Below are 13,697 nucleotides of genomic sequence, written 5' to 3'. Positions count from 1 at the left end.
GTGCTCACGAGTTGGAAAACTATCTTCTCTGTACATTTACGCACCGGAACAGAAACCGAAAAATTTAGTTTATTAAGTTGCGTTACATTAAAAAAAAGAAATGATAAATTTAGCTTTCTTTTCATTTCAAAACACATAATTTCACGCAGGACAACGGCTGCGGGGTCAGCTAGTAAATGATAAATTTAATTTTCTTTTCATTTCAAAACACATGTGCAATTTCACGCAGGAAAACGGCTGCGAGGTCTAGCTGCATCTCTCCTCTCAGCAGTACTCCAAAGAGGTCATAAAATGCCTTTTATTTTAGTTCTACTAACGCACATACATGCACGCATGTAGTCACATTAGCGACTGAGGCAGTCAACGTGGTAAAATTTTGAATTCATGTCTTTTTTAAAACAGTGGTCGGCATGAGAGGAGGATGGAGTCATGTGTAAGTGAGGAAAGTTCTCTGATTGCCATTCACTTGGGAGTGGCCCGAAATGATTATTTTACATGTGACTCAAGCAGCTCACGACTTCCGGTCTTTGAACAAGTATCCTCTGGGTAACGTCCGGTGTGTTTTACGTGGGTACCTGCTGACGACAACCTTACTCCACGGCGCTCAAAAGCACAGCGGATCAAATCAATGCGTTGATCAGCGCCCTGAGAATGCTAAGCATTTTCATTACCAATTGGCAGTGTGGAATGGACACACTAACCACCTTGGTCGGGTTCGAAGCCCATCTAAAACCTCTGCCGTGCTTTGGGTCCGGCACGGTTGCAATTCAACTCCACATTCAACTGACAAAGTCAGTTCTTCCCGCGATTTGGGTTTCAACCACAACCACCACGATACTCCCCGAGGGGCCAGTCCGCATGAGCAGGTTGGAGTTACCTCCAAGGGCTCCTGCTCCCCGTGGTACCAGAATTAAGTCTCCGGTCAGACTTCGTAGCCGAAACTACTACCAGTTGAGCTTCCATACTGCTCTGGACTGGTGGCCAGGGGTTGGACCCCATACATACATCACTTACACACACCAATCATACGAAAAACTAAAAACCCTAACTTCCAGCTAACCGCCCTCGCCGCTTATATAATTCACGCGCAAACAACCCTAACTGTTCGGTATTCCGACTAGTGGAGATCACACCACTAACAGCTAACCGTCCATCTGTCCAGCTAATCCCCATACCACCCAGATCCCTAATGTCCGAGTACATCGGGCACTCCGCAATTAAATGCGATCAGTTTTCTGAAACTGCCCCACAAAAACACCCCGACGTATCCGATAGGTGCCTCTGATGCAAAAATGCATTCAGAGGCTCATGCCCCGTAAGCAGAAAACCCAGACTCAGACAAAATCTGAAATCTGGGTTATCCTCAACGAACCCAACGTCCCGAATGTACTCGTACGTCACTCGGCCGTTAGGACTATTGTCCCAACGTTCTTACCACCTACACCTAACCCTATCATCTAGAAGCCTCTTGCTCCCTAGATATCCCTCCCTCTCCACATCATCGTCGGAAATCCAATCGTTCCGCAGCAATGACACACTCAAACCCCTTCTTAACCTGAATGCAACAGCACGCTGTATGACAACCAGGTCAAGAGGGGGTGCACCTAATAACACCTGCATCGCATCCGTTGAGACGGTGCGACATACAGGCAAGCAAGCAAGCATCATACAACGCTGTATTGAGAGGAGCCAAATCGGTTCAGCCATTCACGCGTGATGCCGTGACAACGAATACGGTTTCATTTTTATACTCTCGCAACAAAGTTGCTAAGGAGAGTATTATAGTTTTGTTCACATAACGGTTGTTTGTAAGTCCTAAAACTAAAAGAGTCAGATATAGAGTTATATATACCAAAGTGATCAGGGTGATGAGTAGAGTTGAAATCCGGATGTCTGTCTGTCCGTCCGTCCATGCAAGCTGTAACTTGAGTAAAAATTGAGATATTATGATGAAACTTGGTACACGTATTCCTTGGCTCCATAAGAAGGTTAGGTTCAAAGATGGGCAAAATCGGCCCACTGCCACGCCCACAAAATGGCGGAAACCGAAATCCTATAAAGTGTCATAACTAAGCCATAAATAAAGATATTAAAGTGAAATTTGGCACAAAGGATCGCATTAGGGAGGGGCATATTTGGACGTAATTTTTTGGAAAAGTGGGCGTGGCCCCGCCCCCTACTAAGTTTTTTGTACATATCTCGGAAACTACTATAGCTATGTCAACCAAACTCTATAGAGTCGTTTCCTTCAGACATTTCCATATACAGTTCAAAAATTTAAGAAATCGGATAATAACCACGCCCACCTCCCATACAAAGGTTATGTTGAAAATCACTAAAAGTGCGTTAACCGACTAACAAAAAACGTCAGAAACACTAAATTTTACGGAAGAAATGGCAAAAGGAAGCTGCACTCAGGCTTTTTTTAAAAATTGAAAATAGGTGTGGTGTCGCCCACTTATGGACCAAAAACCATATCTCAGGAGCTACTCCACCGATTTCAAAGAAATTCGGTATATAATATTTTTTTAACATCCTGATGACATATACTGAATATGGGCGAAATCGGTTCACAACCACGCCTTCTTCCAATATAACGCTATTTTGAATTACATCTGATGCCTTCTCTGTATAATATATACATTAGGAACCAATGATGATAACGGAATAAAACTTTACACAAATACGGTATTTGAGCTGAGGTATCCCTTGTGGAAAAATTGATCGGACTATAACTTTTCAAGGTCCCTGATATCGAACACGAAGAACTCAGTGCCTAACTTAACCTAATTTTTCACCGAAAATATCGGTAAATCTCTCAGAATCTCGGTTATCACTTTCTCATGCGAGAGTATAAAATGTTCGGTGACACCCGAAATTAGCCCTTCCTTAATTGTTTTTTATTTATTGAATTCAATTACATATTATTTCAAAACGTACATATGTATATGATAACAAATTTTTTTAGTATTTCAATATTGTTTAGAATTAACGCAATCCTTGCGCAAGAAAACGTTCAACAAAGAATTTATTTTCGATTTTATAAAACTAAAATTAATACTCAATATGGAAATATGTATTATGAGTATGAAAATACTTAAATATATATGGAGACGTATGTGAATATTTACTTATTCAGAAGTATTAAGCCTTAAATGCATGGTTTTTCCTTTTTAAATACCAAGTGTGTATTTTTTAAGTGGCGCGCCAAGCTGTCAAATTATTAAAATTAAAAAGTGAAATGTCATATCATGAAAGTTTGCATTCCAAAGTCAACACAGATATTTTTAGCACCTAATAAAAGTAAAAAATACTGTGTTTGAGTTACCGTTTAGAAATTATGTAAGGAAGAAAACACTGATGTATATATACATCATCATGCATTTAAGGGTTAACATAACTGGAATGCGCATGCGCATCGCTGTTACTTCTTTATCACCATAAGTACGCCGACATCATTTTCCAAATTTGTGATTTTATAGCGACAGCCTGCGGAGTAAGTAAACGTACATAAATTAATGTAATGTAAATTAAACGCAGTTGAGCATGCGCGCCTTACCTATATTAATGGATACCATATCACCAATACCGAAATTGGCGCTTTCGCGTTCCGTGCTGATTTCAAACGTTACTATCTGTCGTCGGAGTCGAAGTGCTCGATTCTGCACCATTCGCGTCACGAGTTCTTAAACGACGCAAACGTACACGCACAGGTCGTAAGCAAACGTTACTATCTGTCGTCGGAGTCGAAGTGCTCGATTCTGCACTATTCGCGTCACGTGTTCTTAAATGACGCAAACGTACACGGACAGGTCGTAAGCAAACGTTACTATCCGTCGTCGGAGTCGAAGTGCTCGATTCTGCACCATTCGGCATAGTCTCCCCGTCGCTCAAATTGTTGGCGGCATTTTTCAATTCATCAAACATTTCGTTGAGCTTCTCCAACGATGGCGGTGGTGGCAAATAAACGCGACTACACTCTAATAGTCCTGTGCGATTGGCGGTGTCATCGTCCGGGATTTGCTCTGCTGCTTCCACTGCGTCAGCTTCTTCTCGCTGCTGTTGTTGCTGCTGCTGCTGCTGATTTTTTTTAGCACCTGTAACTGCTTTCCTGGGTCTGCCTCTTTTTTTCGATATCGCAGTTTGCTTTCCCGTTGCTCCAGTCTTTTTGTTCCTATTTGTTGTGGTTTCGCTGGCTTTAGTTGTGGTTTTCATGTTTTGGTTGGTGATGGAGGAGGAAGTGCATGGTAAATTAATGTCATTTGGCGCTGGTGCGACTGCCATTGAACTTGACACCACTGCTTCATGGTCATCAGTTTCTATGGGTGTTACAGGAATTGCTTCCAGCTGTGCACTCAACGCCTCACTTTCGGTATTTCGTTGTGAGTGCACGGTGCTCGATGTTATATTCGTATCGCCAAGGTAACTAAATGTCACTGTTTTTTTAGGTTTACGGGTCCGCTTCTTCACATTGGCATCATTTACTCTGCTAGAGGCGACTGGCGTGCTTAGATCACCACCTCTACTCTCGTTACTGCTGCTGGAGCTTGTTCGGTTTGTTGGCTTTAATGACGTTGAATAAAACAATGATTTCAAAAGTGAGTGGTACTGCCAATCGGAAGTACTCGGCACGCGTTTCGATCGACGTAAGCCTGTATAGTGCAAACCAAAATTTATTTTTATGTAAATTATATCAAATAGTTGCTAGGAAATTATTTAGAGTGTATTAAAATAAAAGTGCCACTTACCTTCGGTGTCATCTGTGCGCTCAGTTTGATTCACATTGCTGGAGTTGTAAGTTTTTGAATCTTGTAGCCTTCGTTTACGTGAAACACGTGGCGCAAGCTTTGTGGGCTTTTTGAAGAGTTCATCATCCTTTTGGCATACAACTGTAGTGGCAGCGGTATTATTATGCATCGCGGATAATGTGTCGGCCTTTGCACCATTCGCACTACTATCCATTGGTTTGTCGGAAAATGCCGTTGGCGGCAAAACAAATTCTTCCATTGGCAAACTCGGCAGTACAAATGTGGAAACGGTCGAATAGCCCAGTGGCGGCGGCGGTGATGGTATTTGTATATTGCATACCGGTGAAATAACTGGTAAATTATATCAAATAGTTGCTAAGAAATTATGTAGAGTGTATTAAAATAAAAGTGCCACTTACCTTCGGTATCATCTGTGCGCTCAGTTTGATTCACATTGCTGGAGATGTAGCTTGTTCGGTTTGTTGGCTTTAATGACGTTGAATTAAACAATGATTTCAAAAGTGAGTGTCCATTCCAATTGGAAGTACTCGGCACGCGTTTCGATCGACGTAAGCCTGTATAGTGCAAACCAAAATTTATTTTTATGTAAATTATATCAAATAGTTGCTAGGAAATTATTTAGAGTGTATTAAAATAAAAGTGCCACTTACCTTCGGTGTCATCTGTGCGCTCAGTTTGATTCACATTGCTGGAGATGTAAGTTTTTGAATCTTGTAGCCTTCGTTTACGTGAAACACGTGGCGCAAGCTTTGTGGGCTTTTTGAAGAGTTCATCATCCTTTTGGCATACAAGTGTGTTGGCAGCGGTATTATTATGCGTCGCGGATAATGTGTCGGCCTTTGCACCATTCGCACTACTATCCATTGGTTTGTCGGAAAATGCTTTTGGCGGCAAAACAAATTCTTCCGTCGCGTCACGTGTTCTTAAACGACGCAAACGTACACGCACAGGTCGTAAGCAAACGTTACTATCCGTCGTCGGAGTCGAAGTGCTCGATTCTGCACCATTCGGCATAGTCTCCCCGTCGCTCAAATTGTTGGCGGCATTTTTCAATTCATCAAACATTTCGTTGAGCTTCTCCAACGATGGCGGTGGTGGCAAATAAACGCGACTACACTCTAATAGTCCTGTGCGATTGGCGGTGTCATCGTCCGGGATTTGCTCTGCTGCTTCCACTGCGTCAGCTTCTTCTCGCTGCTGTTGTTGCTGCTGCTGCTGCTGATTTTTTTTAGCACCTGTAACTGCTTTCCTGGGTCTGCCTCTTTTTTTCAATATCGCAGTTTGCTTTCCTGTTGCTCCAGTCTTTTTGTTCCTATTTGTTGTGGTTTCGCTGGCTTTAGTTGTGGTTTTCATGTTTCGGTTGGTGATGGAAGAGGAAGTGCATGGTAAATTAATGTCATTTGGCGCTGGTGCGACTGCCATTGAACTTGACACCACTGCTTCATGGTTATCAGTTTCTATGGGTGTTTCAGGAATTGCTTCCAGCTGTGCACTCAACGCCTCACTCTCGGTATTTCGTTGTGAGTGCACGGTGCTCGATGTTATATTCGTATCGCCAAGGTAACTAAATGTCACTGTTTTTTTAGGTTTACGAGTCCGCTTCCTCACATTGGCATCATTTACTGTGCTAGAGGCGACTGGCGTGCTCAGATCACCACCTCTACTCTTGTTACTGCTGCTGGAGCTTGTTCGGTTTGTTGGCTTTAATGACGTTGGATAAAACAATGATTTCAAAAGTGAGTGGTACTGCCAATCGGAAGTACTCGGCACGCGTTTCGATCGACGTAAGCCTGTATAGTGCAAACCAAAATTTATTTTTATGTAAATTATATCAAATATATAGTTGCTAGGAAATTATTTAGAGTGTATTAAAATAAAAGTGCCACTTACCTTCGGTGTCATCTGTGCGCTCAGTTTGATTCACATTGCTGGAGATGTAAGTTTTTGAATCTTGTAGCCTCCGTTTACGTGAAACACGTGGCGCAAGCTTTGTGGGCTTTTTGAAGAGTTCATCATCCTTTTGGCATACAACTGTAGTGGCAGCGGTATTATTATGCATCGCGGATAATGTGTCGGCCTTTGCACCATTCGTACTACTATCCATTGGTTTGTCGGAAAATGCCGTTGGCGGCAAAACAAATTCTTCCATTGGCAAACTCGGCAGTACAAATGTGGAAACGATCGAGTAGCCCAGTGGCGGCGGCGGTGATGGTATTTGTATATTGCTGCGTTAGTGTAGAATTTTTTTGAAAATTATCTTTTTCACTATCTGAAGCATCGCCATCTTCGTCAAACGAATGTACAGTAACAACGAACTCTTGGAATTGTTATCACGGTAGACAACAGCAACAAACTAACGCGCGTTACCTAAACACAAAACATCAACTAAATAAAAGTTAGTTTTTTGTTCACTGCACCATTTATTTCTATTATTTTATTACTGTCGTTGTTGGTTGCAGTGCTGGCCAATGAGCGAACGCCTCGCACATACTGCACATATCGGGTACTTTGGCAAAACTTGAGTGCAAGAATTGGATCAACTCAAATTATAGGACAATGATTGGTGATATATTTTGTTAACCCTCTGTTGACCAACAGTTGCACTTTTGATACCTTAACTACTCCCCTTGTTAAGCTCGAACGTCCCCGTTTCGATAAGGTCATTTTGAATCTCGAAATCGGCGTGATAGTGGAAGCAGGTCACATGGTTTTGTTTGTTTTTACAATTCTAGTAGCTTAGAACTAAGTTTACTTTACAAGTTCTTTTAATGAATTGGTAAATAATTCTATGGTGACAAATCAAAATTTTTGTTTTTACAATTGCAGTACCTTAGAGCTAGGTTTAGTTTACAAGTTCTTTTTAATGAAATGGTAATAATTCAAGATCAAAAAAATATGTTCTTTTAATTCAATTAGTTTGCTAATTTTATGTGGCTTAAAACATGTTATTTTACTTTAGTTCATTATTTAAACTTAATTTCATCAGGAAATCATTAAAGAGGATTATCGCAAATTGCTTTTGTGGATTCTTTTCCCTTCGATCATAACTGCAGTACCGAGATCTCTTTCGACAACTTTTTCTATAAAAATTTTATCAAATTTATTACCTAATCGTTTGTTTCTTCTCAAAAAAAAATTTTCTCCAACTTCGTATGTTTTGGGTGTTTTCTTTGCGTTAAGTCTTTTAAGAGTTTTTTCCTGAGCTTTTGCTAACCTTCTTCTAACAGCATTTAAAATTTCAGCCGGATGATTATGAAACACGTCCATAGGCTTAGCGTTTATGACAGAGTGAATGCTGTGATTGTATTTGTGGGTTGCTAGTAAAATTAGGTCAATAGTTTCATGTAATTCCTGCTGTTCCCTAATACAACGCGCTATTTCAAGCAAGGTGGAGTGAAACCTTTCCACTTGGCCGTTGCTTTCGCTGTGAAGTGTGGGTATGAAGAATTGATCAATAGAAAAGTGATCTCTCAGTAGTGTTTTTATTAGATTAGAGTGGAAAGCCTTTTCGTTGTCAGATACAATGGTTTTTGTATTCTTGAACAATAATAAAATTTGTAGAAGAGCATCTTTGACATCAACAGTGGATCTTGATGCGATTGGCTTCACGACGGCAAATTTAGAAAATTTGTCGACGCATGTTAAAAAATTTTGTTTGGTGGTAATAAAAATGTCTAAATGGAGGATTTCCCCCGGGAAGTTCGGGATAGGCGTTTTGCCAATGCCAGGGTCTGGTGGTTTGCGCTGGTACTTATTCTCCAAACAAATCTTACAATTTGCGATTAGATTTTTTAACATTTGTTTTAAATTCGGAAAGTAATATTCTTTGGAAATTTGATTAAAGTTTTCAGATAAGCAGCGGTGTGCTCGATTATGCTCAGTAGCGACTGTTTCCAGTTGGTCATCCTTGTTTGTCAGATCAATAACGAGTAATTCTGTGTGAACAAATTTTACACCTGGAAATTTAGATAATATGAGGTTCTGTATTTTCGCTAAAGTAGGAAGGTCACAATGAATTCCATTTGTTACGTTATAATTTATTGAAGATTTTACGCAGTGTATTAATTGCTCGACAGTGCAATGTTTCGTGTATTAATTGCTCGACAGTTCATGTTTTGGTTGGTGATGGAGGAGGAAGTGCATGGTAAATTAATGTCATTTGGCGCTGGTGCGACTGCCATTGAACTTGACACCACTGCTTCATGGTCATCAGTTTCTATGGGTGTTACAGGAATTGCTTCCAGCTGTGCACTCAACGCCTCACTTTCGGTATTTCGTTGTGAGTGCACGGTGCTCGATGTTATATTCGTATCGCCAAGGTAACTAAATGTCACTGTTTTTTTAGGTTTACGGGTCCGCTTCCTCACATTGGCATCATTTACTCTGCTAGAGGCGACTGGCGTGCTTAGATCACCACCTCTACTCTCGTTACTGCTGCTGGAGCTTGTTCGGTTTGTTGGCTTTAATGACGTTGAATAAAACAATGATTTCAAAAGTGAGTGGTACTGCCAATCGGAAGTACTCGGCACGCGTTTCGATCGACGTAAGCCTGTATAGTGCAAACCAAAATTTATTTTTATGTAAATTATATCAAATAGTTGCTAGGAAATTATTTAGAGTGTATTAAAATAAAAGTGCCACTTACCTTCGGTGTCATCTGTGCGCTCAGTTTGATTCACATTGCTGGAGTTGTAAGTTTTTGAATCTTGTAGCCTTCGTTTACGTGAAACACGTGGCGCAAGCTTTGTGGGCTTTTTGAAGAGTTCATCATCCTTTTGGCATACAACTGTAGTGGCAGCGGTATTATTATGCATCGCGGATAATGTGTCGGCCTTTGCACCATTCGCACTACTATCCATTGGTTTGTCGGAAAATGCCGTTGGCGGCAAAACAAATTCTTCCATTGGCAAACTCGGCAGTACAAATGTGGAAACGGTCGAATAGCCCAGTGGCGGCGGCGGTGATGGTATTTGTATATTGCATACCGGTGAAATAACTGGTAAATTATATCAAATAGTTGCTAAGAAATTATGTAGAGTGTATTAAAATAAAAGTGCCACTTACCTTCGGTATCATCTGTGCGCTCAGTTTGATTCACATTGCTGGAGATGTAGCTTGTTCGGTTTGTTGGCTTTAATGACGTTGAATTAAACAATGATTTCAAAAGTGAGTGTCCATTCCAATTGGAAGTACTCGGCACGCGTTTCGATCGACGTAAGCCTGTATAGTGCAAACCAAAATTTATTTTTATGTAAATTATATCAAATAGTTGCTAGGAAATTATTTAGAGTGTATTAAAATAAAAGTGCCACTTACCTTCGGTGTCATCTGTGCGCTCAGTTTGATTCACATTGCTGGAGATGTAAGTTTTTGAATCTTGTAGCCTTCGTTTACGTGAAACACGTGGCGCAAGCTTTGTGGGCTTTTTGAAGAGTTCATCATCCTTTTGGCATACAAGTGTGTTGGCAGCGGTATTATTATGCGTCGCGGATAATGTGTCGGCCTTTGCACCATTCGCACTACTATCCATTGGTTTGTCGGAAAATGCTTTTGGCGGCAAAACAAATTCTTCCGTCGCGTCACGTGTTCTTAAACGACGCAAACGTACACGCACAGGTCGTAAGCAAACGTTACTATCCGTCGTCGGAGTCGAAGTGCTCGATTCTGCACCATTCGGCATAGTCTCCCCGTCGCTCAAATTGTTGGCGGCATTTTTCAATTCATCAAACATTTCGTTGAGCTTCTCCAACGATGGCGGTGGTGGCAAATAAACGCGACTACACTCTAATAGTCCTGTGCGATTGGCGGTGTCATCGTCCGGGATTTGCTCTGCTGATTCCACTGCGTCAGCTTCTTCTCGCTGCTGTTGTTGCTGCTGCTGCTGCTGATTTTTTTTAGCACCTGTAACTGCTTTCCTGGGTCTGCCTCTTTTTTTCAATATCGCAGTTTGCTTTCCTGTTGCTCCAGTCTTTTTGTTCCTATTTGTTGTGGTTTCGCTGGCTTTAGTTGTGGTTTTCATGTTTTGGTTGGTGATGGAGGAGGAAGTGCATGGTAAATTAATGTCATTTGGCGCTGGTGCGACTGCCATTGAACTTGACACCACTGCTTCATGGTCATCAGTTTCTACGGGTGTTTCAGGAATTGCTTCCAGCTGTGCACTCAACGCCTCACTCTCGGTATTTCGTTGTGAGTGCACGGTGCTCGATGTTATATTCGTATCGCCAAGGTAACTAAATGTCACTGTTTTTTTAGGTTTACGAGTCCGCTTCCTCACATTGGCATCATTTACTGTGCTAGAGGCGACTGGCGTGCTCAGATCACCACCTCTACTCTCGTTATTGCTGCTGGAGCTTGTTCGGTTTGTTGGCTTTAATGACGTTGGATAAAACAATGATTTCAAAAGTGAGTGGTACTGCCAATCGGAAGTACTCGGCACGCGTTTCGATCGACGTAAGCCTGTATAGTGCAAACCAAAATTTATTTTTATGTAAATTATATCAAATATATAGTTGCTAGGAAATTATTTAGAGTGTATTAAAATAAAAGTGCCACTTACCTTCGGTGTCATCTGTGCGCTCAGTTTGATTCACATTGCTGGAGTTGTAAGTTTTTGAATCTTGTAGCCTTCGTTTACGTGAAACACGTGGCGCAAGCTTTGTGGGCTTTTTGAAGAGTTCATCATCCTTTTGGCATACAACTGTAGTGGCAGCGGTATTATTATGCGTCGCGGATAATGTGTCGGCCTTTGCACCATTCGCACTACTATCCATTGGTTTATCGGAAAATGCCGTTGGCGGCAAAACAAATTCTTCCATTGGCAAACTCGGCAGTACAAATGTGGAAACGGTCGAATAGCCCCAGTGGCGGCGGCGGTGATGGTATTTGTATATTGCTCCGTTAGTGTAGAATTTTTTTGAAAATTATCTTTTTCACTATCTGAAGCATCGCCATCTTCGTCAAACGAATGTACAGTAACAACGAACTCTTGGACTTGTTATCACGGTAGACAACAGCAACAAACTAACGCGCGTCACCTAAACACAAAACATCAACTAAATAAAAGTTAGTTTTTTGTTCACTGCACCTTTTATTTCTATTATTTTATTACTGTCGTTGTTGGTTGCAGTGCTGGCCAATGAGCGAACGCCTCGCACATACTGCACATATCGGGTACTTTGGCAAAACTTGAGTGCAAGAATTGGATCAACTCAAATTATAGGACAATGATTGGTGATATATTTTGTTAACCCTCTGTTGACCAACAGTTGCACTTTTGATACCTTAACTACTCCCCTTGTTAAGCTCGAACGTCCCCGTTTCGATAAGGTCATTTTGAATCTCGAAATCGGCGTGATAGTGGAAGCAGGTCACATGGTTTTGTTTGTTTTTACAATTCTAGTAGCTTAGAACTAAGTTTACTTTACAAGTTCTTTTAATGAATTGGTAAATAATTCTATGGTGACAAATCAAAATTTTTGTTTTTACAATTGCAGTACCTTAGAGCTAGGTTTAGTTTACAAGTTCTTTTTAATGAAATGGTAATAATTCAAGATCAAAAAAATATGTTCTTTTAATTCAATTAGTTTGCTAATTTTATGTGGCTTAAAACATGTTATTTTACTTTAGTTCATTATTTAAACTTAATTTCATCAGGAAATCATTAAAGAGGATTATCGCAAATTGCTTTTGTGGATTCTTTTCCCTTCGATCATAACTGCAGTACCGAGATCTCTTTCGACAACTTTTTCTATAAAAATTTTATCAAATTTATTACCTAATCGTTTGTTTCTTCTCAAAAAAAATTTTTCTCCAACTTCGTATGTTTTGGGTGTTTTCTTTGCGTTAAGTCTTTTAAGAGTTTTTTCCTGAGCTTTTGCTAACCTTCTTCTAACAGCATTTAAAATTTCAGCCGGATGATTATGAAACACGTCCATAGGCTTAGCGTTTATGACAGAGTGAATGCTGTGATTGTATTTGTGGGTTGCTAGTAAAATTAGGTCAATAGTTTCATATAATTCCTGCTGTTCCCTAATACAACGCGCTATTTCAAGCAAGGTGGAGTGAAACCTTTCCACTTGGCCGTTGCTTTCGCTGTGAAGTGTGGGTATGAAGAATTGATCAATAGAAAAGTGATCTCTCAGTAGTGTTTTTATTAGATTAGAGTGGAAAGCCTTTTCGTTGTCAGATACAATGGTTTTTGTATTCTTGAACAATAATAAAATTTGTAGAAGAGCATCTTTGACATCAACAGTGGATCTTGATGCGATTGGCTTCACGACGGCAAATTTAGAAAATTTGTCGACGCATGTTAAAAAATTTTGTTTGGTGGTAATAAAAATGTCTAAATGGAGGATTTCCCCCGGGAAGTTTGGGATAGGCGTTTTGCCAATGCCAGGGTCTGGTGGTTTGCGCTGGTACTTATTCTCCAAACAAATCTTACAATTTGCGATTAGATTTTTTAACATTTGTTTTAAATTCGGAAAGTAATATTCTTTGGAAATTTGATTAAAGTTTTCAGATAAGCAGCGGTGTGCTCGATTATGCTCAGTAGCGACTGTTTCCAGTTGGTCATCCTTGTTTGTCAGATCAATAACGAGTAATTCTGTGTGAACAAATTTTACACCTGGAAATTTAGATAATATGAGGTTCTGTATTTTCGCTAAAGTAGGAAGGTCACAATGAATTCCATTTGTTACGTTATAATTTATTGAAGATTTTAGGCAGTGTATTAATTGCTCGACAGTGTTAAAAAAAATTGTGTATCGAATAAATTTTTTAAACAAAATTTTAGTGGTTTTACTAAAGGTATTCGATTTAGTTAAAATGAGCTGATTCTTGAATTGATTAATGGGTTGCTTTATGGTTTTTATAATGTTACTAGATTATTCTTCACTATGAGCGGTTTTATTTGTTTCAGATTCTTCTAAG

The 13,697-nt window shown here is 40.2% G+C and overlaps 1 protein-coding gene and 2 long non-coding RNA genes across 5 annotated transcripts; 2 read left to right on the top strand and 1 right to left on the bottom strand.

Annotated features, from left to right (window-relative positions):
* Positions 1-1,729: 1,729 nt before the first annotated feature.
* LOC125777349 (putative mediator of RNA polymerase II transcription subunit 26) lies at positions 1,730-11,539 on the bottom strand. Of its 2 annotated transcripts, XM_049452076.1 has the most exons (10): positions 11,326-11,539; positions 10,086-11,225; positions 9,834-9,989; positions 9,415-9,765; positions 9,187-9,318; positions 5,420-6,427; positions 5,168-5,323; positions 4,749-5,099; positions 3,560-4,652; positions 1,730-3,489 (listed from the first exon to the last, which is right to left on the bottom strand). In XM_049452076.1, the coding sequence occupies exons 1-9, from the start codon at positions 11,537-11,539 to the stop codon at positions 3,622-3,624; spliced, it is 4,539 nt and encodes a 1,512-aa protein (XP_049308033.1). In that variant the 3' UTR covers positions 1,730-3,489; positions 3,560-3,621. The 2 variants fall into 2 exon arrangements, with proteins under 2 accessions (XP_049308033.1, XP_049308035.1); XM_049452078.1 differs by lacking the exon at positions 9,187-9,318 and having other exon boundaries at positions 5,420-6,559.
* LOC125777406 (uncharacterized) lies at positions 6,192-6,692 on the top strand. The gene is made up of 2 exons (XR_007422286.1): positions 6,192-6,289; positions 6,356-6,692. It is a non-coding gene; the product is annotated as an uncharacterized LOC125777406 (long non-coding RNA).
* Positions 6,935-11,852, top strand: LOC125777407 (uncharacterized). Of its 2 annotated transcripts, none has more exons than XR_007422287.1 (2): positions 6,935-9,114; positions 11,022-11,852. It is a non-coding gene; the product is annotated as an uncharacterized LOC125777407 (long non-coding RNA). The 2 variants fall into 2 exon arrangements; XR_007422288.1 differs by lacking the exon at positions 6,935-9,114 and adding an exon at positions 10,889-10,955.
* Positions 11,853-13,697: the final 1,845 nt, after the last annotated feature.

Source organism: Bactrocera dorsalis, chromosome 3 (genome assembly GCF_023373825.1).
Source record: "Bactrocera dorsalis isolate Fly_Bdor chromosome 3, ASM2337382v1, whole genome shotgun sequence".
Lineage (NCBI taxonomy): Eukaryota > Metazoa > Arthropoda > Insecta > Diptera > Tephritidae > Bactrocera > Bactrocera dorsalis.
This window is presented reverse-complemented; position numbering and strand designations above follow the sequence as displayed.

Coding starts and splice junctions, on each gene's coding strand:
- LOC125777349 (XM_049452076.1), bottom strand. CDS start 11,539: ATGGATAGTAGTGCGAATGGTGCAAAGGCCGACACATTATCCGCGACG. Junction 5,324..5,419: donor GCGCACAGATGACACCGAAG/GTAAGTGGCACT, acceptor TGCACTATACAG/GCTTACGTCGATCGAAACGC. Junction 5,100..5,167: donor GCGCACAGATGATACCGAAG/GTAAGTGGCACT, acceptor ATAATTTACCAG/TTATTTCACCGGTATGCAAT.